A 27,663-nucleotide genomic window follows, 5' to 3' on the forward strand; every position below is an offset into this window, starting at 1 on the left:
GCTGGAGAAACTCAGCAGGTCACGCAGCCTCCATAAGAAATAAAAGGTAAGCAACCTTTCAGACAAGAAAGTCTGTAGATGCTGGGGCCAAGTGCAAGGTTGAGTCCATGGATACTGCCCAACCCGCTGAGTTCCTCCTCCTGGACACCTCATTCCAACCTTCTGCCTGCTCTAGAGCTTTCTATTTCCAACTGCCACCGAGACATCAAGTCTCAACTTTAGCTCTCCCCTCACCCATTCTAATCTCAATCCTTCAGAATGCCTGGTCTTCTACTCTCTCCGCACTAAACACAACCTCACCATCAAACCTGCAGACAAGGATGACACTGTTGTGGACTGGCACACTAGTTAGTCCTCCTTCCCTTCTAACAGGATTCCACCAAAACTCATCAAATCACTGCATCACACATTATTTCTGAACTCATCACTTCTAGTCAACTCCCTCACACGGCCTCCAACCTCATTGTTTATCAACCCTGCACTGGCCAGTTCTACCCTTACCCAAGATCCATAAATACAATTTTCCTGGCAGACCTATCGTGTCCGTATGCTCCTGCCCCACTGAACCTGTCTGTATCGGTTTATCTTGACTCAGTTTTCTCCTCCCTGGTCCAGTCCCTCCCCATCTACATCCATGATACTTCACATGCCCTCCATCACTTCAACAACTTCCAGTTCCCTGAACTCATTTACCATCTCCATCCCCCATATCGAGGTCTCAAAGTCCTTTTTTTCTTTCTCAACCACAGACCCAACCAGTCGCTCTCCATCACCACCTTCCTCCATCTGATTGAACTTGTCCTCACCGTCAATAACTTCTTTTACATCCCTCTTTCTCCAAGTCAAAGGGGTAGCCATGAGTATCCGCATGGGCCCAAGCTATGCCTGCCTTTTTGTTGGCTACATGGAGCAATCCATGCTACAAGCCGACACAAGCAAGGCTCTTCAACTCTTCCTCCACTGCATCAATGACTATTTTGTTGCTGCCTCATGCACCCATGATGAGCTCATCAACTTTATCCGCTGTGTTGCTAGCTTCCATTCTGATGACAAATTCACGGGCCATCTCTAGCAACACTCTCCCTTTCTCAATCTCTCATGTCTCCATTTCGGGAGACAAACTTTCGACAGGCATCTTCTACAACCCACCAACTCCCACAGCTACCTCAACTACACCTCTTCACACCCTGTCTACTGCAAGGATTCCATTTGTTTCTCTCAATTCCCCCGCCACTGTCGCATCTGTTCCCAGGATGAGGTCTTCCATGCCAGATCATCAGAGATCTCCTTCTTCCAACAACGTGGATTTCTCTTTACCACTATCAACTTGGCACTCACCTGATATCCTCCACTACCCACACATCTGTCTTGGCCCCTCTATTCCCATGTGCAAATAGGACAGGATTCCACTTGCTGTCACCTATCACCCCACCAGTCTCTGCAGCCAACAAATCATCCTCCGCCAATTCCGCCACATACTACATGATCCTACCATCAGACACATCTTTTCTTCTCCTCTCTCCACCTTCTACAGGGACCGGACCATGCGTGACTCCCTCATCCACTCCTCCCTTCCCATCAATCGTCCCCTTGGCACCTCAGAAGGTACACACTCCTCTGTGATCCATTTGGGGTCCCAAACAGTCCTTCCAAGTACTAACTTCACTTGCAAATCTGCAGGGGTCAACTACTTCATCCAGTGCTCCCACTATGGTCTCCTCTATATCGGAGAGAGTGGATGCAGACTAGGGTATTGCTTCGTTGAATACCTCAGCGCTGTCCATCTCAATAGTGTGGATCTCCCAGTGGCAACTCATTTCAATTCCTCACCCATTTCCCTTGCCGATATGTCTGCCCATAGTCTGCAATGCCAGACTGAAACCACTCACAAATTGGAGGAACAACACCTCATATTAGATCTGAGCACCTTCCAACCACTGACCCCTAGTTTCCATTAGCCCCACTCTCCCATTTTTTCCTTGTCTCTAGCTCTTCCTCTTTCCTTTTCTGTCTCTTCACAGAACCAAAAATAAACTCCTCCCCTTCTTGTTCCTCTCATCACCTGCTTTTTAATGTAGGCCCCTCACTGCTTTTTGCTCACACCTTGAGTAAGGGCTGAGGCCCGAAACAGTGGTAATACATCTTTACCTCCCACAGACTTTGCAAACTGGCTGAGTTCCTCCAGCATCTCTACCACAATCACAGCTTTCTTTCAGGCTTTCATGTTTTACTGGAGATAGGAGAAATCATGCACCAAACTATCAAAACAAAACCCTAAGTAAATGAACAGTAATTATTTCCTGTTCTCATGAATAGAGCATAGAAGACTTCAGCAGGGAACTTTCGGCCCACAATGTACTGCCGACCTATATAAACCTACTCCACAATCAATCTAAGCCTTTTCTCCCTCACAATCCATAATGTCCCCATAATTCAAATTAAAAAAATAAATTTTGCCCAATTTTCATGAAAGAAAACTAGTGCGATAAGGAAAGAGAAAGAATGCAAATATCAAAAAGATGATAGGTTTCAGAAATAGATGCACTACTGACAAACATCCTTTGATTTTCAAATGAAAATCAATTTTACCTACAATATAAACAACATCAATAGATTTTTACCTGGCAAAGACATCAAAGGATTATGGAGTTCAGGTGCATGATCAATCTGAAGGATACAAGTTGGTTCAAGTGAGGCTGCTGTTCAGAAACATTTGCCTTTGTGTGTTTCCATAACTTCATCCTCAGAATTCAAAGCAGATGAAGACAATGAGAACACATTCCTTTAATGTTGGCTTGGTGTCGTCAAAATCACAAAAAAAATGTTTGATCATTGCAAGTATTTCCAAGTATGAAGGATTAATAAAGAAAAATATGCCAACAAAACAGTCTTCTCACAAACTTGCACAAAGGTCCCTGTGACTCCTCTGGAACAATAAAAGCAGTGAAACCCCATTCATATTTTAATAATCCTGGTGAAACTCATTCACTTTTAACTGCTCTTGCAGCTTGATTTAAAAGATAATGGCAATCTTTACTTCCTTTCTTCCTCTTTCACGTGTTAATTGTTATTGGCAATCAGGGGTCAGGAAGGCAGCAGTCTCGCCATCAAGCTGCAAAACAGGCCTCTTTCTGAACACTGAAAGTAAAAAAAATACCTTTGTATTCAAGCTTTGGTCTTTGTGAAATAGACAGAAAATGCATCTCCAGATGCCTTATAAATGTCATGTTTAGAAATTTCAAAAACAAATCCTTTTTGAAGTGACTGTTATAGTTCTAACTTCAAAACTTTCCCACACCCTGACTTTGCTCTGCAAATATCACACAAAATAAAAATTCAGAATAATATAGTTTAATTCAAGAGAGAAATACAAAAACTGCAGATAAAAACGTAAGAATGATCAGCATGGTTAGAGTAATGGTTCGTGCAATGCTGTTACAGTGCCAGCGATTGGGATCTGGGTTCTCCCCATGTCTGTATGTGTTTTCTCCAGTGGCTCCGGTTTCCTCCCACCTTTCAAAATGTACCAGGTCAAATGTAGGTCAATTGGGTGGCATGGGCTCATGGGCCGAAAGGGCCTGTAACCGTGCTGCAATTCTAAATTTAAATTAGGCCATTCAGCCCATCAAGTCTTCTCCACCATTCAAACCATGGCTGATACATTTTCCTCTCCACCCATTCTCATGCCTTTTCCCCATTACCTTTAACACCATTATAAATCAAGAACTCATCAACCTCTGCCTTGAATAAACCCAATCCAGTCTCCATAGTTGTATGCTGCAATGAATTCCACAGATTCATCCCCCTCTACCTAAGGAAATCCCTCCTCATCTGTTTTAAAGTGTCATCCTTTGATTTGGAGTCTGCACCCTCTGGTTCTACTCTCCCACTACTGGAAACATCTTCTAAATGTACTCTAACCAGTCCTTTTAATATTTGGCAGGTTTCAATAAGATTTCCTTTCATCCTTCTAAACTACAGGACCAAACCCTCCTCATACATTAATCCTCTATCCCCAGAATCATTCTTGCAAAGCTCCTCTGAAACATCTCCAATGCCAGCATATCCTTTCTTAGATATGGGCCCCAATACCACTCACAATGCTCTAAGTGTGGTCTGACCAATGCCTCATAAAGCCTGACACTCTTGCTTTTATGTTCTAGTCCTCTTGAAATGAAGATGAACATTGCACTTGCCTTCCTTACTACCAATTCAACCTACAACTTAACCTTTGGGAACCCTGACCTAGGATTCCCAAGTCCCTTTTGGACTGCCACTTTCTGAATTCTCTCTCCATTTAAAGAAATAGTCCACACTTTTATTCCTTCCACCGAAGTTCATAACAACACTTCTCTATGCTGTATTCCATCTGTCACTTCTTCGCTCATTCTCCCAACCATTCCAAGCCACTCTACAGACTCCCTGTCCCTCCACATATATTTGTATCATTTTCCAACTTGGCCACAAAGCCATCAATTTTGTCATCCAAATCATTAACATATAATGTTAAAAATCACAGACCTACACCAATCCCCGTCAAACACTAGTCACCAGCAGCCAACCAGAATAGGCCCATTTCCTCACTTGCCTACTTCCAGTCAGCCAAGCTAGTACCCTTCCTATAATTTCTACACTTGCCTACTTCCAGTTAGCCTGCTAGTACCTTTCCTAAAGTACCATGGCCACATGTGTGACATCTTATCAAAAAGATGATAGGTTTCAGAAATGGATGCACTACTGACAAACATCCTTTGATTTTCAAATGAAAATCAATTTTACCTACAATATAAACAACATCAATAGATTTTTACCTGGCAAAGACATCAAAGGATTATGGAGTTCAGGTGCATGATCAATCTGAAGGATACAAGTTGGTTCAAGGGCCGACTGTTATTCTCAAGTGAGGCTGCTGTTCACTTCAGAAACATTTGCCTCTCTGAAAATCCAAGTAAACAACATCCACTGACTGACCTTAATCAGTCTTGCTTGTTACTTCCTCAAAAATTCCAACAGATTTGTCTGGCGCGATCTCCCTTGAAGAAAACTATGGGGAATTTGGCCCATCTTATCCTGTGCTTTCAAGTACAGGACAGAAGAAATGCCAGGTCAGTATTGAGGCTTTGGGACATTTCCACAAGCATTTAGGCTGCCTCAGTGATGCGTATGAATTAAGTGGAAGACTCCAGTTCTGGGAGAGGTGAGACCTTTTATAGGGCTAATAGATTGCATTTGAACAGAGCAGAAACCAGAGTCGCTGTTGAAAGGTTCTCTAATATTCCTAGGGCAGGCACAGAGAAGACTAAAGAGACATAGAAGAGTTCAGAAGAGATGAAATTACATGGAACAAGAAATGTTTTTGGCCATACTAGACCAAGAATGAGTTCTAGAATGTTTAAGATAGGTTTATTAAACAAAATGAGAGGATTAACATATGAAGAATGTTTGATGGCTCTGGGTCTTTACTTGTTGAAGCAAAAGGGGGCATAGAATATTTCAAAAATAAGCAGGAAGCTGTAGGATTTGGAAAGCTTTGAAAAACTAATGTAAGGCAACTAACAAAAGCAGTAAGAAGTGAAAACATTAAATGTCAAGATAAGCTAGTTAATACGATGATACAAAAGAAGATATAAGTAGTTTTTAAACATACAAGAAGTAAAAGAGAGGTGAGAGTGAATGTGGGACCGCTGGAAAATGAAGTTGGAGAAGTGATAATGGGGAGCAAATAAATGGCAGATGAACTGAAAAGATATTTTGCATCTGTTTTCACAGTGGAAGATGCCAGTGACGAGCTAGAATTTTGGAAGAACCAGTTGCAGAAGGGTACTAGCTTGGCTGACTGGAAGTAGGCAAGTGAGGAAATGGGCCTATTCTGGTTGGCTGCTGGTGACTAGTGTTTGACGGGGATTGGTGTAGGTCTGTGATTTTTAACATTATATGTTAATGATTTGGATGACAAAATTGATGGCTTTGTGGCCAAGTTGGAAAATGATACAAATATATGTGGAGGGACAGGGAGTCTGTAGAGTGGCTTGGAATGGTTGGGAGAATGAGCGAAGAAGTGACAGATGGAATACAGCATAGAGAAGTGTTGTTATGAACTTCAGTGGAAGGAATAAAAGCCAGCTTCCAGAGACAGGTCGTGTATACGGCAATAATGCGGGTTTTTAGTGTAAAAAGAGTGAGAGAGTGCCGTAGCTGAGATGAAGGAATAAATGTTGACCATGGCAGTTGAACAACTCCCACTCAAGGAATGTCATGAAGCAGTTCATTCTCATGGAGGAGGGAAACGGAGTCTCATCTTAACAATTCACCTGAAATATGTCACGTGATACAGTCTTCTCTCAGTAATGTATTGAAGTGGTAGTCTAGTTTATGTGTGAAATATCAAATAGGACATGGGTTTAGGGTAAGGGATAAGAAAATTAAAGAGGATCTGAAAATTTCTCCCTCAATGGGTGGTAAAGGCAAATCTGCCACAACCTGCTTGCAGTATCCCAAAGAGCACTTGAACACACAGAAGGGAATGAAGCAAGTACAGGTAAATTGGACAAATATAGATGGGTACTTGATGGTCAAGATGAACATTGAGGTCAAGGGTCCTGTTTCTGTGGTGTATGACTCGATGTCTTCGTCTGGAATAAAGCTCAGAGACCTGTCACATTAGAAATAAATGTTAGGCAGCCCAAGTCAAAAACTTCTGCTTGCAGGCTACAATATTGCCCTTTTGTCCAATACAAAAAGTGTGGTGGGTGGAATCCTTCCAACTATTTGAAAATTATTGCAACCACAATACTCTCACCAATACAAGCACAGTATTTCTTAATGAACTTAAACTATAAACCTTCAACAAGCATAAAATAGAATCTTTTGTAGGTACAGTTAAGGAACAATGTCATTCTTTCTTTCACTCATGAAAGTTTCCTACAATGCCTTTCACAAACACATCATTTATAGTAAATGAGGTTTCTGGGAAAATGAAGTCAAAAGCCATACAAACAGGAAGTAGGAGTATCCAATTTTCATAATGATTAAAATTCAGGCTGAGTGAGAGCACAGAACAGAATCTTACAGACCCTTGATGCATTGTAATAAATCACAAAAGGAAATGGCTCTACAAATCACACATCACTTATTCATTTCAGTCCAACGATTTCAGCGTGGCCACGACTGATGCTTTACAACTGTCAACAGTGAATTTCATTTCTGATGTGATGTACACCCACAAAAACATTTACTTATTTTAAGACTGGCAACAAAGGGCTAAAATTTCAACAGAGATCATGAAAGATGAATGAAAGTGGGGTTTTCACAAAAAAATTATTCATTTTTATAATGATGGAAAGTACCAATGAGCAAAACTTAAGGTTCCACTCACTGGTTGGCATGGATACACACACTGGTGAATTTCTACCAAAATAATGAAAGGAGTTGTGCAGAATTATAATGTGGGCCGATATTACCATAAGGTGCCTTTATTGGTGGTATTTATCCAGCATTAAAATTCCATCTGCAGCCAGGAGGAGGAATAGAATATAACCCATCAGCCATCCAGTGTCATTTATATGAGAAGTTGGAAAGCAAAGACCAAGGGTTAGAAGGGGAATGAAGATGATTGGTGGGAAGAGGAAGATTGGCGCAAGTTAAGTTCATTGCAGAAACATAGTGCAACCCATTTCTGTTTAAACAGTATCTGCTATTATCCAACCAACTATATTGGAAAATCTGGAGGACTGACAAGCAGAATAGAAGCTGAAGAAATCAGCAAGCACAAAAGCTTCCTGTCCTTTAAAATGATGTTTAATAGCCATGCCAAAACAAATATTGACAGCAGTTTTGTGAGCTCCAAATATTAAACAATCCACCTCCCCCAACTGCCCACCCAATCCCCTGCCCCTCAAAAATGAAATCAAATATGGAACATCCTCAGCTGACAACCCATTCACAGACAGTTCAGTAAACTCTGGTTCAATGACTTATATAACTGGGCACTATCACAGCAAATGTACATAAATAGAGCCATTACTCATATACAGCACAAACTAAGGATGAGTGAAGGAGCCACTTTAAATCCAGATAGACTCGATTGTTAAAACTACCATCAGAATAGCAACATGACACCAGCTTCAGCAACAGAGAATAGACTGACCCAAAGCAATGAAAGAAATCAGTGTGAGAATGCAGAAACAAAAAGATTTCAGCTTTCTCACCACTGAAGCTTTTAATACGAGGAAATGAATTTGTTGGAACATAATCCACTTTTGTGCAGGCCATCTTGAAGTATGAATGATGCAGCTGGTAGTGAAGTGTTTTCCCTCCAAAAGCACAGTGCTGCTACTGTTTTGTTAAAAAAAAAATCACTTTAAAAAGCTGTGCTCTATGTGGCACATTTTGCACTGTGCAAAGGAATTTAATTTTACAAGTATCAACTCAGTTTGTTATCTGCCAGACTCATTCTATATAAACACCAACTCACAGTCAAAAGGACTGCGCCAACTACAGTCCACCCTGCAGGAAGCTGAGCAGGCACAAGCAATCATCTGTTGAAGTAGCAGACTCTTCAACGCCTCCTCTGGCTAAATATTGTTGATTATGCAACCAGTTAACAAAACAGACCAACACCAAGTATTGCCTCAGTCAACTACACTTCGAATCCTTCCGAAATACTCAAGTTAAAATGTTAGTGATGGTTTGGAACATTTGAGTTTCTCATTTAACCTGGTCTGGAATGAATTTATAGATCACATCGTATTGTAAAAGGTTTTACTTGCCCTTCAAATATTCCTGGACTAGCTGCAATTATTTGAGGCGGTGAATTTTCCAGTGTTTTGCCTCTTTGTTATTTTGGGTTTTCTATTAATTTTTGCATTTCATGTATTTGTATGATCATAATACAGTTGACAGGATGTGGAGTTCAGGAGTGGGGGGGTGGAGTTCAGGAGTGGGGGGGTGGAGTTCAGGAGTGGGGGGGGTGGAGTTCAGGAGTGGGGGGTGGAGTTCAGGAGTGGGGGGTGGAGTTCAGGAGTGGGGGGTGGAGTTCAGGAGTGGGGAGTGGAGTTCTGGAGTGGGGGGGTGGAGTTCAGGAGGGGGGGTGGAGTTCAGGAGTGGGGGAGTGGTTCAGGAGTGGGGGGGTGGTGGAGTTCAGGAGTGGGGTGTGGAGTTCAGGAGTGGGGGGTTGGAGTTCAGGAGTGGGGGGATGGTTCAGGAGTGGGGGAGTGGTGGAGTTCAGGAGTGGGGGGTGGAGTTCAGGAGTGAGGGGTGTGGAGTTCAGGAGTGGGGGGGGGTGTGGGGGGAGAATAAGGTCTTGCCTGAAAGGGATCCACAGACTATGCTACAGAGGAGACAAGAAATATTTGCAAGATGAGTGGACGGGTCATTTGAGAAGTGGCATTTTTGGCATTTTCAAACAAATTTTGCATGTTCTCAGTTCCTTCCGGGATGCAATTCCCACATGAATTGGCCTTGGGGATTCCTTTAAGCAGGTGAGCATGTCACATCCTTTAAGGAGAACATTATTTCAGCATTTTCTGTGTTTTTGTCTGGTTGTTGCTGACATGAAGCTCGGTGTAAATGAAGGCTGTTGTGGGGGGAGGCAGAATAGCTTCAGGAGAATACAGACAAGCTAAAGTGAATGGGCAAAGACAAATAGATGAACAAAAAGGAAGGCATTCACATTAATCTAGAAAGTTAAAAAGTGCTTTCTTTAAAAAGTGATATGGAGTCCAGAGGGTCCAAGTAACCATGTGCAAGAATCACTGAAAATTAATATGCAGGTTCAGCAAGCAATTAGGAAGACAGTGTTGTTGACCTTTACAATAAGAGGATTTTGGAGAATGCGTGGAGATACAGCTCTGAATCAGGCCCTTTTGTCCACCATGCCCATATCCACCATCAAGTAAGTTTATTGGTCACAAAATACCTAATTCTTTTGCAAATAGGCTAACTGGTTATCTCTAACCATGGGCTCAGGGGGACTCTTTGGTTGAGGGGGGGGGACCAGAGGGGTTGATTTGCCCAAAATTTCATATGGGGCCTGTACACCTTGCATCTTACCTCCGGGACAAGAAATAGGCTGCTGCCTCCTCCAAAAACCAGTTGCTGGCACAGGAGGGCTGTACCTGACTGCTCCAACCCTGCTCCATCTGAGGCTGAGACTCGCATCCATCTGGAGGAAGGCCCATTGCTGTGGGAATGACGCTGGGTGATGCTAAGCAAGCCGTCTGACGTAATCACACAGAGATGCAGGAAATTCAGTCATTCAATCCGTCAGCATCTGGGCTGTGATTGCTCTGTCATGAGACGGCCAGCCTCAGATTGTCCACGCTGACATCAAAAGGGCCTGAACACTGATCTAAGTTCCATTGCTCCAGCAATGAGCCGGTTCCCGGAGGAGGCCGCAGCCCATGTTCAGACCCTGGGTTGGAGGTGAGATGTGCGGCACCTCAGGTGTGAAGGTGCCCAGGGACAGGACATGGTGTAGCGAGGCTGCTATTATTGTTAATTTGTTTATCTTTTTACTTTCTCTGCCAAATTTTCTCCAACGTTTTGTTTGAATTTGGGAGGGCAGTTTCCACCCCCACCCCCCCCACCCCAGATCATACGCCTATGTCTCCAACATTCATATCACCGCGTAAAGAGCAGAATTAGCAGAGTACGTGGCTACAATGAAAAGGAACATCAATTAGTGCCAAGCAAGGGCAGCATAATAAAACTGTTATTGGGTTTATTCAGGTATTTAGCTGTATGGTCATGTGTGTAGAGGGTGTAGAGTAGGGAGCGTAATTGTGGAGATGTTGTTATCTGTTAGACAGAAATTCAAGGATCTAGAATTGATGTGAGCCACAATCCAGCCTCTCAAAGAACTTCAGGATGGATGTCAAAGCCACTGATCAGTAGCCATTGATACAAGCCCAGAGGACCCCAAAACCCAGCACCAATAGATATTCACCTTGACCAATGGTTACTTAAACAAAGGTTGCTTTTAATTATCTTTAAACATGAAAACAGATTCACAATTTAACTAACCTAACTTAACCCCCTTCTAATTCTAAGCGCACATGTGTATAATGTGTGTGTAAGTTCAGAAAAGTTCTTTGCTTCCCAGTCCAAACACACTTCTCATTCCTCCAAGTTCACTGGTTGCAGGCAATTCTTATACTGTGCACAGAATTTAACATTTATAAAGTTCACCAGGCTTTGGTGTTTGAAAGGTAAATGGTTATCACTCAGGAAGGTTCTTGTTGTTTTTCAGAGAGAGATTTGTTGTTCGCTGGACACCCACAACCGATTCCTTTTTAATCAGCCAGTGTTTTCCTGATGAAACTTGCCCCCTCAGGGTTCTCCAGATGATCACCTCTTTCTTTCAGGTCACCACAGAATTCCTTTTTGTTTCTCTTATTCCAAGTGAAACGTTAGACAGCCAGTCCTCTCCTCTTGCATGAACCACGAGGGCTTTGATCAGGCTGAATAAAGCACTTACAAAACTTTCCACAAGCTTGCCTGCTTGTCCTGTTCCAGTCCCAGATGCTGTAACTAGCTGTAACATAGCTAGTGATATGTGTCTGTGTGTGTGTGTGTGTGTGTGTGTGTGTGTGTGTGTGTGTGTGTGTGTGTGTGTGTGTGTGTGTGTGGCTCTCTCTCTCTCTGAGAGAGAGCCTGTTTGACTCTTTCTGGTTGCAAAACCATGTGACCCTCTTAGAACAACAAGTTCTCTTCCAGATAATCTGCAGCTCCAACAAGATCTTTCATCTGTTGCCTTTTGTAAACAACAATCTATTAGTGAAGTCTCTTGAGCACTCTCCAAAGCTCTTGCAAAGACTGTTGGCCCCAACATGTCTAGCATGAGCAGAGCTCCAGTATTTTAAATAATATGTTTTAAATTGTTTGTATGTGACCTATTCTAACAAATCTTTCCCAATTTATCTCCCAAAAACATATCTATATACTCTGTCACACCATTCATTCCCATTATGTTTTTCTTTCATGACGGTAACCGTCTTGAAGCAAGTTGGAAATTTGGTTTGTTGTTATAAATACCTATCTAAACTAATTGAATTTTCTGGCACTTGACCAGCAGCTTTCTACATCTTAGCAATTCAAATATTCATCTGGATACTTAAAACATTGAGAGTACCTGCTTTCACCATCCACTCAGGCAGTATGGTTTGAATTCCAACATCTGGGTGAAAAAGATTTCCCTTTCATCTTTTCTACATCTCTTGCCCCTTTATCCCCTCTGGTGTTTTTAAACCTGGAGAAAAGTTTCCTACTATCCACCCAATCTAGTTTTGTATATTTTGCTCAATTCTGTCCCCGTAAGCTTCCTCTTCTCAAAGGAAAACAAACCCAGCATATTCAGTCTTTCTTCCTGCTCCATCCTGAGAATAGCCTGGTGAATTGCTTTGGCATTTTCTCCAGTGCAATTAAATCCTTCCTAGTGAGCAGAATTGCACAGAGTACTCCAACCAGTGAACTAAACAACATTTTAGAAAGTTGTGTCATAATCTTGCTGGTTTTAAAAGTTGTGCTCAGCTAATGAAGGCAAGCATCCCATTTGCCTTTTTCACTCCTGAAGGTTTAAGTTTACTTATCATCTGATTGTAACTGTACAACCCAACAAAACAGCATTATTCAGTCTACTGTGGAAAACAATGGAAACAATAAGCAGATAAGTTTAGTACATATACACATATATTTAAATATTATTAATAAAATGGGTCATCTCAGAGAGTTGTTTTAGCAGTTATTCAATTATTCAGCAGTTTCCCTGCCTGCGAAAAGAACTATTCATCAGCATGGTGGTTCTGGCTCTTTCCCAAAGGGAGTATCTGCAAAGGATCCTTATTGATTTTACAAGCCCCCTTTAAACAATGATCCCGGTAAATCACATCAATGGTGGGGAGGGTGACCCCAGTGAATTTTCTCTGTTACTTTTATGGTCCTGTAGATTGATCTCCAATCCAATGCTCTACAGTAACTATACTACACTGTGATGGAGCTCGTCAGGTTGCTCTTAACAGAGCACCTGAAGAAAGTTGATAGAATAAGTGGCCAGTAGCCTTGCCTGCCTCAGCCTTCTCAGGAACTGTTGTGGCTGTTGCGCCTTCCTGACAGGTGAGGAGGTGTTATGTCCAGGATTGGTCACATCTCAAGTAAATTTATCCATGTAAATTACATATAGGTTACATGTAGATACAGTAATCTTTGGACTTAGATCAAGGTGTCTTAGTTGCTCCTTGAAGCCCTACCATTCACTGTATTTTTGGATCCTTGTTAATCCTGCCAAAATGCATCATCTCACCCTTATCAAGATTAAATTCCATCTTCCATTGCTTCAGCAGTCTTGTCAAAGATTAATATCATCCTGTAGCCTACAATTACCTTCATTATCAACACCACCACAAATTTTTGTAAACTTAATGATCATATCCTCTACGTATCTAAATTGTGAATGCATAAAACAAAAAGCAAGAGTCCCAGCACTAAACTTTGTAATACACCATTGGTCACAGATTTATCACCCTTTGTCAGAGCTGACAAAGAATTGCTGGAGGAACTCAGCAGGTCAGATAGCATCCATAGATAGAAATGGTCAGTCCACATTTAGAGTTGAAACCCTTTAAATACCCTTTTATCAAATTGTTCAATTAATCCTATCCCTCAGTGATGTTCTTGCAATGACTTCCTTTTCATGATACAAGACTCACTAGCCTGCAATTAATTACTATATTCTTGCTGTCCTTCTTGAATGAGGGTTCTAGATTTTCTGCCCTCCAGTCATCTGAGATTATCTCTGCTAGGACCCCAGCACATTACCCTCAACTCCCCTTGCCTCACATATCATCTGCTGAGACATCTGATGCCTCCTTTCTAATGATGACATATGGCAATGTCTTTCTCATTTGTGAGTATTGATGAAAAGTACTGATTTTAAATCTCACCAACACCCTTTAGCTCCAAGCAATGGATTCCACTTTGATACCAAATGGGCCTTTCTCTTTCTCTGATATACTCTTACCATTCATCAACTTATAAAGGGCTTTGGGGTTTTCCTTAATCTTATCCACTGCTGATATTTTATATTCCCTCTTTGTCATCTTAATTTCATTTTTTTTAAACACCCCCAAAGCTTCCTCTATTCCAGAACAGCTTCTGTTTTGAGCTCTCAATACATACCAAGTGCTTCCCTTCTTCTCTCCCTTATTTAACCTTTAATGTCCCTTAGTACTTGATATTCCTTGAACTTTCTGGAATTAACTTTTCACTCCAATAACAATACTTTGACTTTATTATTTCATTTTTGACTGTTTCCCACATACCAAAGGTAGACCCACCTACAAGGAGTTGCTCTCAGTCAACATTCAGTGAACATGCCTATGATTATTTTCACTTTGACCTCCACGAGTACACGTGGCCTCTGTGTATTGCAGATCAAATATCCAAATTTGCAGTGAACTTGATTCTGGAAGAGAGGTAAATGAAGGTGAAGGGTTTCTCATTCATCTTGTTGATTGCAAGTGATCCTCTACTTACAATGGAGTAATGTTCCGATAAACCCATCGTAAGTGGAAAAAATCGTAAGTCGAGAACGAATACCACACCTACCAAACATCATAGCCCTGTCTACCTTAAAAGTGCTCAGACGACTTACCATAGCCTACAGCTGGGCAGATGTATCTAAAACAAAGTCTATTTTATAATTAAATATCGAATACCTTTTATTCCACACTGAAAAAAAACAATTTTAAATCATAAAATGTATCCCGCCAAAGCATCCATCAGCTATTGCACAATATCCAATAACAACAGTCAGACCAACACCACCATACGGCGATCATCATAACATTGAAAAATCGTAAGCTTAGCTAGCGTAAGTAGAGGTGTTAACACCTGTACTTGCACTCCAGTGAGAAGATAGTCGAGAAGTGTAATGAAGAGAGGAGAATTATAGTCATATCACCACATCCATCAAAGGTCAACTGGGCCTATCAAAGTCAAACCCAGTACATAAACCCATCATCCCAATTCTACCCTCTCCATCAAAGAGGACTTGAAAACACCTAAGCTAACTCATGTTAAGTTAAAGAAGAACATGCAAAATAAATCCTTGGCAAGAGAAAATGAGACCCAAGGCAATTGTATACAATTATTGGAATATCTTTATGCCGAGTGCAGTGATAGCAAGAAAAGTCAGAACTGCAGAAGGTTTTGGAATCAATCTGCTCATAAGGCAAGATAGATTTCAGATCAGCCATGTTTCAAAAGCAGTCACTTATCCAGTGAGCAATCTCTCGCACTGACCTCTCACTGAAAGAGTCATAGGATTGTTTTGACATTTTCACTTGGGCAGACAGCACACAGCAAATGAAAGCTTGATAATGGTAGTGAGTTTATTATTATATACATTGTACAATGTTCGTATGCAATGAAATTCATATGCAAAAAAAAACTGTAACAGCATACTTAACTGAATTACAAAGCGACAATAAATACAAAACAATCGATAGATAATAAATATCGAGTTATCCTCATGCAAACAAAGTGAGTTAGCAATAGTGCAGTTTGTTGAAGGTGCACTTTCATTTTTTTAACCAAAAATAGACTTTATTCACAATAAATTATTTACAAAAGGAAACCCACTCAAAGTCTCTTCCTACCCTTAGTTTCATATACACATATTTCCATCACTGCAGACAGTTACATTCACTTCCATTTACAGCACTGCCTTCATTACAGAAACTATGCTATTACTCCCCACTTTGTTGCAGAAGGGCTTCCCTTGGGTATCAGCCCTTAAATGCCTGGAAACAAAAGGATTCTAGACTGTGGTCCTTCCTCACAGTGCCCTCACATTGACTGCGCCAAGCCTCAGAGTGTCCTCAGCATATACCCCTGCTTCCTGAAATATGCCATTTGGAAGAATTCCCTCATTGACATCTTCTTGTACTGAAAGACCAACATGTTTTGGCCAAACCAAAGTGCATCTTTCACTGTTGGTGGTCTTCCAGCAATTCTGGATGTCTGACTCTGGGAACATCCCAGAGTCCTCTATCATGCTGCTACTGGGGATGAATTGTGACAAAGGACCCTTGCATCTTTCTCCACAAACTCTTAGCGAATCTGCATTCTGCAAAGAGGTTGGTGACCTATCTCTACTCCATTACAGTCATCTCAGGGACAATGTGAATATGCTTTGTGGGTGATGTTCTGGTTATACAGATAGGATTTGATTGGGAGGGCTCTTCTAAGCAAGACCAAGTCCTGGTGCTTGTTTGTGAGCAATGGCAATGAGGCATTCCACCAGATGGTGGATGGTCTGCTCCGGGAACCATCCCACCTTGTCCATTGAGTCTTCATCTCTCAGTGTCTGTAGAACATTCTGTGCTGACCCCTGCCTAAGGGCCTTGTGGTCAAAAGTGTTTATCTGGAGAAACTTTTCCATGAAGGATAGTATGTGTGGCAAAATCCAGCTGACTGGGGCAATGCACAGCAACAGGGCCAGGCCCATCCTTCATAACACCTGTGACAGGTAGAACCTCAGCACATAGTGGCACTTGATGCCATCATGTTTTGATTCCATGCACAGCCTGATGACAAAGGTGGTCATCAGGATGATGGCCATTTTGGGTACACCTTTTATCCCATTGTCTGGTGACTTGTACATGGCCAATCTTTGAACCCTTTCCATTTTTGACCCCCACATGAATCAGGTCAGCTCTAGTGGCCATCATGGCAGGGGATAGGCACTGGAGGAGACCTGATCTCGACACGTGCCAAATACATCAGTGCCAAGAGCACCTCTCACGTGATGACCAGATTTTTCCCTGTTATCAAGAGGGAGTCCTGAGCCCATAGACTAAAATTCAGGTGGACATTTGCGATTTACTGCAACCACACCAGATCCCCAAGACCTTCAGGAAGTCAGGTTAACACCCGCTCAACTGTGACAGAGATCCCTATAGAGACAGAGACCAAGGGAAGCAAGCACGCCCGCCTTCAACTCTCAAATCCCAGCCACAAGGAGAACCCTCCTGAGGAGGCTGTGTTGATGGAGGATGGAGCTCCAGAGGAAAATTGGCAGACAGTGAACAAAAGAAAACATAAAAAGCCACATGGAAGAAGCTGGCAATCGACACTGCAAACAGTGGGAAGAAAGGGTCAAGGTGCAAACAGAAGCCAACAATCTTTTGTCATCCAAGGATGAAGCCAGCATGAGCACCAGATGAACACAAGTGCACACATATTAAGGAAAAGAGGGGATTAAGGGAAAGAGTGTGCTAGTGAGACTGACAGAACTGCCCCAATGTTGAAAAGCTTGCACTACTCTCGAATATACTGAGAAAAATCTGACTTACTTTCACCACAGTAATGACTGCTTAAGAATTTACAAAAAGGTCTTTTTAAAAATTAATGAAGTGATAATAGTTGCTGGGATATTAACAACTCACCAGGGTTGACTTTCTGCACAGAAACATGTAGATCTATTGTGTCAGATTGGCAAAATACCTAACTTACATTCACCTAAAATTAACAATACTTGCAACAGCTGTGGCCTCAATTTAAGATAGGATATTGAGGAGGAAAACAACAGAAGGATATCTCCAACATAACAAATTAAAAACATTAATGACTTCATAGAATGTGTCATCCTTTTCCATAAAAAAGCTTCTTAAAATTGAGCATATTTAACAAAATGATTCCAAATGTAAAATTAATTCCAATTGCCACATTTATCCCTTTCTACAATCTACAAGTTATTATGAAAATAATCACAGATAAAAATTTATCTCGTCTAGATCGCATAAAGCAGAAGCATTGTGAGGTACTAAAAGTTAAACATAACGATGGTAATATTATTCCCTCATGCAATTACTGGGTCTAAGTGCAATCATCAAGATAAAATATTACTCACTGGGATATAGAAGCCTTGTCCTCTTGTATCATACAACAAAGAAATAGGAGTAGGGCATATACCCTCCAGGCCCCTCAACAATTCCATGAGATTATGATTGAATGTACAAAGTACTATCCCACCTGATCCTCTATCCCCCCCCCACTGCATTTCCCTAGCATCCTCACATCTTCCAAATCATAGTTCCTTTATTCCATAGCTCCACTCTCCTCCTTTTGACCCTTTTTGTTTTGACTTGTTATTTCCCATTCTTTATTCAACTAGCCTCTTTCTGTTCCACCTAGTTTTGTCAGCTAAGCTCATTTATTCTCCTCCTCTTCCTGCCTCATTAGCCCCATTCAAACTGGCACCTTATCCTAGTAGTTAACATGCCAGAGTGAATGCTCGCAAATCGGCACCCAGGCGTCAGATCACCCTGGGGATGGACAGCCTAGGTAGGGTGATTGATTCTTACTTGCTGCCAGCACTTGAGATGCAGCAATAATTATGAGAAGACAAACAAAATGATTCCATTCTTCACAAAACTATGAAACCAACAGCAAAAAAACATTACATCTCACTAGAATTGTTTACCTATCCCACGAAATACCTAACTCAATTTGATTTGCTCCAGATCACTGCTTTGATCTGTTCTGCTTGCTTTACTTTCCATTTCTTTCATTCATTTACAACCCACACCATCTGCACCCAGATGCCACTGCCGTTGCATGATATGACCTGAATACTGCATTCATCTGCCAATAGTTTGAAAATAATCCCTTAACTGTTCCAAGAATAAGCTACAAATTTAGCCGGTACTGGAGTCAGATGGCCTCAGTCTGAATGACACTGAAAGCAGTGGGTGCAACTCATTAGAAGTCTGGCCTGAAGTAGATCCAAGTCAGTAAACAGTCACAAAAAACATGACAGTGTGGGGATACAAAATCTCAGCAGACAGGTTTCCACTGAGCCAAGGAATTTCATCAAGGTTCATTATTCTACTAATTATTTTCCTCATGCGTAACAGGAAAAAACATTAAACATTTTTATTCCTTACACTGCACCTCTTCCACTGTTTTGACTCTGGAAGATAACAGTGGGTTAATTATTCTCAAACTGCAGTGAAGAGCCTTGTCTGCCACCTATCTGCATTTGAAAATTTCTAGATTTCTGTCCAAGATTAAAAACCAGGGGAAACATGCCTTAATTTTCATAATATTTGCTGGAACAAGCGAGTTTCCTGATAACATCTTATAAGTAAATAATTTGAACCAGTAGGCACTTGGAAAGTCAACAAAGGAAGGTTGATAAAAAAACAAATTAGGCAGGATTCCCATTCTTGATCATTACATCCCACTTGGAAAGAGTACATTTAGAGATTGGTGGAGGTCAGATTCACATTTAACCCAAGGTACAAATCTTACCAAATAATAGTTGTTATTCCTTTGCACGTATTCAGAATTTTGCACCCTGATTTCAGATTTTCAGTTTTCCGTTTCATTTCTTGATTTGAACCAGCTCATATCTGGGTACAATTCCAAAATGACTGGTTGTGAATTACAGTATTAAGCATGAAGTTAGCATCCACTTCCATTTGACCTGCTATCCTATAGTTGAGCCCCTTCACAAGAAAGTCATGTATCAAAACAAAAACTCTGGAAATAAGTATTAAGTCAACTAACATTTATGATCACTGAGACATTCAAATCAGGGATTATTTGACAGAGTTCTGCAGAAAGGCTATCAACGTGAAACATTAACTTTGTTTTAAAAATGCTGCCTGATGCTTCAGGCTTTTTCTCTGTAATTGTAGAGCTCCAGAATCTGCAGCTTTTTTGACTTCGGCTGTAGATCAGCTTGAGAACATTTGACATAAGACGTAATTGTTATAACATCCTTTACATTGGCATCTATTCTATTGTATGTCACATATAAATGTTGACATGACATTTATGAAACGAAGAGTTTGAATATTATTTGGGTCTTTGTATTGTGAAAAGTGGTCAGCACATGCAAAACAGACAGCTATGTTTGCATTAGAAAGTACCCCTAAATGTGTTAAGTATCACACCTGGCAAAAAAGGTCCTTTTTATTTATACAGATTTTAGAATCTGCATTTTTTCCATACATGCACAAATAACAATTCGTTTTGAAACTTCGCACATCATATGTAAAAATATATCTGAACAGCTGCAATCTGTTGCATTGAATAATAGTTTGTGCTCATCTGGTCAACTTTGTGATAAAGAGTGCCTGGCATGACTAAGGAACCCCATTCTGGAGCAGCAATCCCCGGTGCAACACACTACGACATGACCAGAGTATCCTCGCCAGGCAGAAGCCTGAACAGTATTTACAGACATACTGGGCTGTCGAACCATTAGGGTTTCCCTCTCAGCCTCCTTGGTTGAGTCCCATGAAATGCAGAGCACTAGACTGCATAACAATTTAACATATCTGGGATACAAGGAAGTTACACAGGCTATGTGCATGCTAGCGTTCCTTTGTGCAAGGTGCATGTGTAACACCAGTAAATTCTCTTTGAAAGTTAGTTGTCTTTATTACAGAAGCACACTTTATGTGTCAACATGAATGTTCTTTTAAAAAGAATCGCTTTTTTAAAAAAAATCAAAGCCATCGTGTAACTTACTTTATAAACATGAAAACGTGCCAGAAAAGGAATGGATCTCTTCAGCTTGTCAAAGCGACTCATGACTGTGCTGTGCGGCTTTCCTTAGTTGTTAAGTTTAAAGCAAATCCAGAATTCCAATTTATCCATTCCACTCTCCCTGGAGTAAAAATTCCTCAACTTCCTATGACACGGAACACTGCCGCATTTTCTCAGGGACACAATTCTACATCCCAACATTTTTTCTTTTCTTTAAAATGTAAACGCAGAACTTGCATGCTCACAGTTCACGACTCAAGTGATTTCTTTTCTTGCTGATGGAATAAACAGCAGCTTTCTTCAATAACATTCGTCTCAAAGCTGTCATACGCTATAGGAGTTGACCGAGTTCTGAATGGTAAAACTGTACTGTTCTGCTATTCAACTGCAACACAATTTGGACCGACGCCAAGAGGTCAATATTAACTGGAGGATGGAGAGTTCATTTCCTGTGGGCCCCTCAGCTGATGGTTTAACAAGGCAATTCTCCACGCCTCCTCACATACCGCCAACCAAACCACCCCCCCCCCACCCCATCACTTTCCAACCAGCAGGAGCTCACGAGATAAAGCAGTGCTGTATTCCAGATCTGCATTTAAAGCTGGAGAGGGTTAACCTGTGTTTTTGCCCAATAGTCAACTGAAATCACCAAAATGGAAAAGCCTTCTGCTGAGAAACATCTGGTGCCCATTTAATTTGAAAAGGGCATTTTAAAAGACAATAACTGCTCATCACTCTTTAAATGGCTAACTGTCAAACTTGTTAGTTTTAATCAAAATGTTATCTTGCTCACATTATGTTATCCCAATGTAAAATACATTGTCAAGTACATGCAAACAAAGATTTGCTCACTTTAACAAGGTGGGAGAGCTCTTAAAATGATTTGTGACTTTCTGCGACAATTTTAGACACCACCATGAGAGAAAAAAAGCAGGATCAACACAGCAGACGTCAAAAACTTGATGCAGTCGGCCTGCCCACCTACCCACCACTCAAACAGGGATCTGCTTTCCAACCCCACCAGTGGACATTCAAGGAGGAAACCCCCAGAACAGTATTGGAATAGGAGTGGTGGAAATGGAAATGAGGGGACCATAAGCATAAAAAATTGACTTCATTATCAGCTTATTCACAGTATACAAGTTTCAAAGAAAACACAATTTCTACAACAAGTTAAAATAACCCAAAAACTTGACACCCAAACTAATTCTACAGCCATTTTCTTAAAAATACAACACAAAAACAATTCAGAGGGGACATCTAAAGCATTCAACTAGATGGGTGAACATCAGCATCCTTGACAAGAGGTACACTGCACAAATGGATGACATTTTTAGCATATTCTCCAACTACATAATCCTCACAACTACTGCTAAGAATTTTTTTTGGAGGGGGTTGGCGGTGGGAGGTAATTTAAAGAAATATCTGAAGTAAACACAACTATACCTTGTCTGGATTACATCCCTGAAAAATACACTATTATACACATATTGCAATATAAATTAACTTCCAAAATAAAATAAGAAACTCAGACTCCTTTGAGGGTAAATGATTCCACATAATGCATCCACATATTTCTGACAAAGCCAAAATGTGAACATGATAAAGAAAGACAAAGAGTTCAAATCCATCATGGGGCAAAAACTACAAATTAACATTTATCAGACAATGCATTAAAGCTTTTAAACAAAAAGCAGTGGACATTTGGGAAATAAGGGCTTGAAGAAGGGCTCATGCCCAATAAGTTGATTATACATCTTGACCTCTTGTGAATGCTGGGAGACCTGCTGAGCTCCTCCAGCATTTCTGTTTTTACTACAATTATAGCATCTGCAGACTTTCATGTTTCACTCAAAATAAAAATAAATTCACAACAGGATCCATGGCAGTGGTCCAGAGAGGGGCTCAACGGCTGAAGGATTTACACAGGCTGCAGGTGGCTTGAAGTCAAAGGACCCACACAGGCGATGGGCTGCTGGAGACTTGCTTGAGGGAAACTAGGCATCAGAACTGGGATTCGAGTGGATGCTGAGGGAAAGAAGAACTCCTGAAGGGTCTCTGGCGCTGAAAGCTTCCTGATAGTATCGAGGATCTGGATCTGGAACTTAGGTTGCCAATGGTTTGATCTGGAGTCTGTGTGGCTGCAGAGGTGAATTCATAGACACTGAATCTCTGAAGAGGCTTTCTTTTGCTTCTCTCACTCTCCTACTGATAGGGAGGCTGGCAATGTTCAAGGCAACTCTTTGCCTAATGGCAGACAAAATTTGAAGTATATTATTTATATACCACACATCATGTGGTAACCTGCCCAAATGACTACCAACCAGTGGCTATCACATCCACAATGATGAAGTATTTGGAGAGGCTGGTGTTGAAGCATATCAGCTCTTGAATGAGAAGCGACATGGATCCCTTCCAATTTGCCTACTGTAGCAACAAATCTACGGCAGATGCCATCTCACTAGCTCAACACAAAGCCCTGGGACATCTGGACAGGAAAGACACATACATCAGGATGCTCTTTATCAACTATAGTTTGGCATTCACCACCATCATCCCCTCAAAACTGATCAGCAAACTCCCAAGACGTGGGACTCAATATCCTGGATTTCCTCACTTCCAGACCACAATCAGTGAGGAATGGTAAGAACACCTCCTCCACAATCTCCATCAGTACTAAACCATCACAGGGTAGCATTTTTAGCCCCCCTGCTCTACTCAATTTACACCAATGATTTTGTGGCTCAGTACAACAACAACACCACCTGCAAATTTGTTGATGATACCACGGTAGTGGGTTGTATAAAAGGGGACAAGAAGTCAGAATACTGGAGGGAGAATGAAAACTTGGCTTAATGGTGGTTCTAAAAACAACCTCACACTCAATGTCACCAAAATCAAGGAGCTACTTATGAACTTCAGGAGGGGAGAACCAGAAGTGTACAATCTAGTTATCACTCAGGATCAGAGGTGGAGAGGGTTAGCAAATTTAAATTCCTGGAAGTCACTATTTCAGAGGACTTTCCCTGAACCCAACCAAAAAATGTCATTGTGAAGAAAGCATGTCAGCACCTCTACTTTCCCAGGAGTTTGTGAAGGTTTTGTGTAATGTTGAAAACCTTGACAAATTTCTACAGAAATGTACTGGAACGTGAGCTGATTGGCTGCATCAGCTCTGGTATGGGGGCATCAATTCCTCTGACTGGATAGCCCTGCAATCCCCACCATTGACAAAATCTACAGGGAATGCTGCTGTTTGACAACGGCAGCAATCATGAAGGATCCACGCCACCCAGGACATGGTCTGTTCTCGCTGCTGCAATCAGGAAAGAGGCATAGGTTCCACAAGACTCGCACTGCCAGGGTTCAAGAACAGTTGCTACTCCTCCATCATCAGACTCCCCAACAACAAACTTAATCAGAGATGAATGTTTCTTACTTTGCACATTATTTATTATAGAATATTTTCTGTATTGCACAGTTTGTTTACATTTCTCTCTTTTGAATTTGTAATTTTTCTTAAGTACAGTTCTTTTTTCTCTACTGATAATTAAAAATTCTGCCTCGCCTGCAGGAAAAAAGAATCTCAGGGTTGCAATGTGATGTCATGTTTGTACTCAAGCAACAAATCTGAGCTTTGAACTTTGTATATTACATTTTTAATATATTATGGTGATAATAAAAGGAACCCTTGAAGATCTCCCTTCCATCTCAATTCACTGTTCTCACCTATTTACCTCTCCAATTTTTCTCTCTTGTCACTTTGGAACTTATTTTCCTTACCTCAGCTTTTATCAATACCCAATGTACCTACAACCTCTTCTCAATCTCAAATGCACCATCTTAATGCACACAGAACTTGCAACAAGACAGTTGAACTAACAGCATAAGTACAAATAAATGGATATCATCTGACTACATTTCTAAATAATTGGAAGAACACCTCTGTCTTGGCATTCTCCAAACAGGCAGCATTAACATCCGACTTTTCCAAATTCAGTTAATCCCCTCCTCTGAGTCTTTCTCGTTCCCATCTCTATCTCCTATCCCTGCCCCTTCCTCTCTCCCTCCCTCGCCCTGCCCCTTCATCCCTCCCTCCTCTCCTCTTCCCCTTCCTCCTCCCCCTACTTTTGTATTCAAGCACCTGCCTGATTTTGGATATATTTGACAAAGGGCCCTAGCCCAAAACATTGGTTATCCTTTACTGCCTATGGATGATACCTGACATCCTAAGTTTCTCCAGCACATTTGTCCATTGCACTGGACCTCAATATCTGTATACTTCCTGGTTAACCACAATTATAGATAGGTGGTTGTAAGGTGACGAAGGCTGATAACTGTATATTATTTTATATTTCAGAAGGATGAGTAGAGAGAAAAATGGAGATAGGGTAGGTCTACTATTAAATTATATGATCGCTACAATGGTAATAGTAACAAACTCAATGTGTAAAATCAATTTAGTGGACGAGTCACAGAGAGGAAGCAGACCTTTTCAGCCCACCTTGTTTACACCAACAATAATGCTTGTCCATGGCATCCCCACTTGCCTGCATATCGGTCTATGGCATTCAACGCATCTATCTGAATGCCCTTTAAATATTGAAATCACCTCTACCACCCGCCTCCGGCAACAAGTTCCAGATAATCACAACTGTTCATGTGAGAAGCTTACCCCTCACATCTCTCAAATGTCTCCCCTCTCATGGCCTAACAGTAGCAATGCTGTGAGACAGATTAACAGGCAGGTGACATCAGCGCTTAAATTATTCAAGTCATGAAAATTTGTCCTTACAGAATTCACCACCTAGAAAATTGAGATATGGAATAAAATTTGCTCTAATAGAATTTATGTAAAAAATAAACCAACGGTGTATTTATTTTAACTCTCATCAATCTATGCACAGGTGACTTGTGACGGAAAAATGAGGATGTGAACCATTTTCTAGGAATGTGATTCCTTCATAATGTCTCTTGCATAATGGAGATTTGTGAAGTCATCAGAAATTTTAATTCTTTTGCAAATTACACAAAATCATTTAGCAAAAAAGAAAAATAGACAAACTTATAAAGGCTGATAAGTCTTCCAAATCTGACAACATCCATCCCCAACCTTAACCATATAACCATTTACGGAGCGGAAACAGGCCATGTTGGCCTTTCGAGTCCGCACCGGTTCGCTAGAACAGCTCCACTAGCTCAAACCTCCCGCTCTCTGCCAATAACCCTCCAATCCCCTCAGCTCCATTAAAAGAAAGTGGCTGCAGAGGTGATGAATGTGTGATTGTAATCTACCAAAATTCTCTAAATTCTGGTGAGGACCCTGAACATCGCAATACACACGTTGAGACCTGATTCAGTGTACCTACAATACCAAATGTCGTCCATCCCATACCCTACATAGATAATGCCTGATCCACAAAATTTATCTAGCAGTATTTTTACATCACTATTTGAGAAAGGAAGGTGACAATAAACAGCAATCTGTACCCTATATATACATGTTGGGAAACTGTTGAAATCTATTAATAAGATGAATAATAATAGAACATTTCGAAAAATCTGGAAATGCAAGTACATATACCCACCTGTTCCACTCTATCATTTGTTATATTGTCAAAAAAAATCCAGTAAATTTGTCAAACATGACCATCCCATAAATCTATGCTGCATCTGCCTGATTGAACAATTTTTAGCCAGATGTCATTCTATTTCCTTCATAAAGATAGCCTCAAGCATTTTTGCCAACCACTGACATTAAGCTATCTGGCTATAGTTACCTGCCCTGTGTTTGCATCCTTTTTGAAACAATGGGACAACATTTGCCATATTCCACTGCACCAGGTCCTGCCCAAAGTCCAGAGAATATTGGTAGATTACCATGGGATGAATTCCATCAGGTCCAGGGACCACTAGTTTGCACAGCACTACCTCTTTAGTGTTAGTAATTGCATCAAGGTTCGCACCTCCCATTGCATCCATGACATCTCTTTGGCATGTTAAACATGTCCCCCCCCCTACATGCGCCTCAACATCCTTCAATTTCAAAATGCCCTGCAGGATATCCCTGACCCTTGCATCTGGGAGGCAACACACCAATCAGGAACCCCATTGGTGGTCATACGACTTAATGCTATTTCCCCTTACCATGGAATCCCTCGACCACTATAGCTCTGCCACTTTTTTTTTCTGCCATCTTGTGCTGCAGAGCTACCCACCATGCTTTTCCTTGATGAGCCATGTCCCCCAACGGTAGCCAAAGTGGTATATGGAGGGCGATGACCAGAAGCAACTTCCGGCTGCTGCCTGCCCATTTATTACCTAACCTCTTTCTTCCCTTAGGCCCTCAAACTGCGGGGTGACCCACTCACTAAACTTGTTATCTACAACATTTTCAGCACTGGAAATGCTCTCAATTGAATCCATTATGTGGTCTATCACGAGCTGTAGCTGTACACAAGTCCTGCATATGCTGTCATTGGAAAATGCAAGCAGCATTCCTTAATTTTTAAAATTTTCTTAATTTAGACATATATCCCATTAACTTTTGCCCCTGGTATATTTTGAACAGCGGGAAGAAACCGAAGCCCTCGGGGAAATCCCCACACGCAACGGGAGAACTCACAAACTCCTTAAAGATAGTGCAGGATTCAAACCCCAGTCTGGTCCCAATAGCTGGTGCTGTTTTGTTGCAAAATTCTTGAAGGAATCAGAATCAAAATACTTTTCGGACATGCGCTAACCGCGATGCTAACCATGCCACCCTGGGTTCCTGCATTGTGCAGGAGGCATAGGACATGGGCTTGAGCTCATCTGCCATGTCTAAAATCATTAAGGAAAAAGCTACACTAGCTATGAAAGTTAAAAAGAACCCTGCCATACTTTTGTTTGCTTTCCTCACTAAAGCATGGTATTCACCAAAGCCTGCACTTGGACAACCAGCAGCCCCTCTCAAAGAACTAGAAAATGTTTTCAAGGACAGAAACAACTTTTGTGCCTGACCAAAACTCTCAATGGAGTCATGTTAAATAATAGTACTCTCTAATGGGTATAGGTGCACATACTTGTGCATGTGAATGAATGTGTGCATGAGGTACATTTTGTATG

General features: G+C 41.2%; 1 protein-coding gene across 8 annotated transcripts in view; it reads right to left on the reverse strand.

Annotated features, from left to right (window-relative positions):
• tnk2b (tyrosine kinase, non-receptor, 2b) overlaps positions 1-27,663 on the reverse strand; it is a 192,678-nt gene that overhangs the window by 97,521 nt on the left and 67,494 nt on the right. For 2 of the 8 annotated variants that reach the window (XM_069897199.1, XM_069897193.1), the window contains exon 1: positions 20,539-20,871. The exons of 2 other annotated variants lie outside the window; for them this stretch is intronic. In XM_069897199.1, coding sequence (XP_069753300.1) covers positions 20,539-20,601 — 63 coding nt within the window. In that variant the 5' untranslated portion in view covers positions 20,602-20,871. Of the gene's footprint in view, positions 1-2,621; positions 2,743-20,538; positions 20,875-27,663 lie in introns of those variants that run through there. 4 more of the 8 variants (XM_069897196.1, XM_069897198.1, XM_069897194.1 and 1 more) reach the window with 4 other exon arrangements.

Source organism: Narcine bancroftii, chromosome 9 (genome assembly GCF_036971445.1).
Source record: "Narcine bancroftii isolate sNarBan1 chromosome 9, sNarBan1.hap1, whole genome shotgun sequence".
NCBI classification, from domain to species: Eukaryota; Metazoa; Chordata; class Chondrichthyes; order Torpediniformes; family Narcinidae; genus Narcine; species Narcine bancroftii.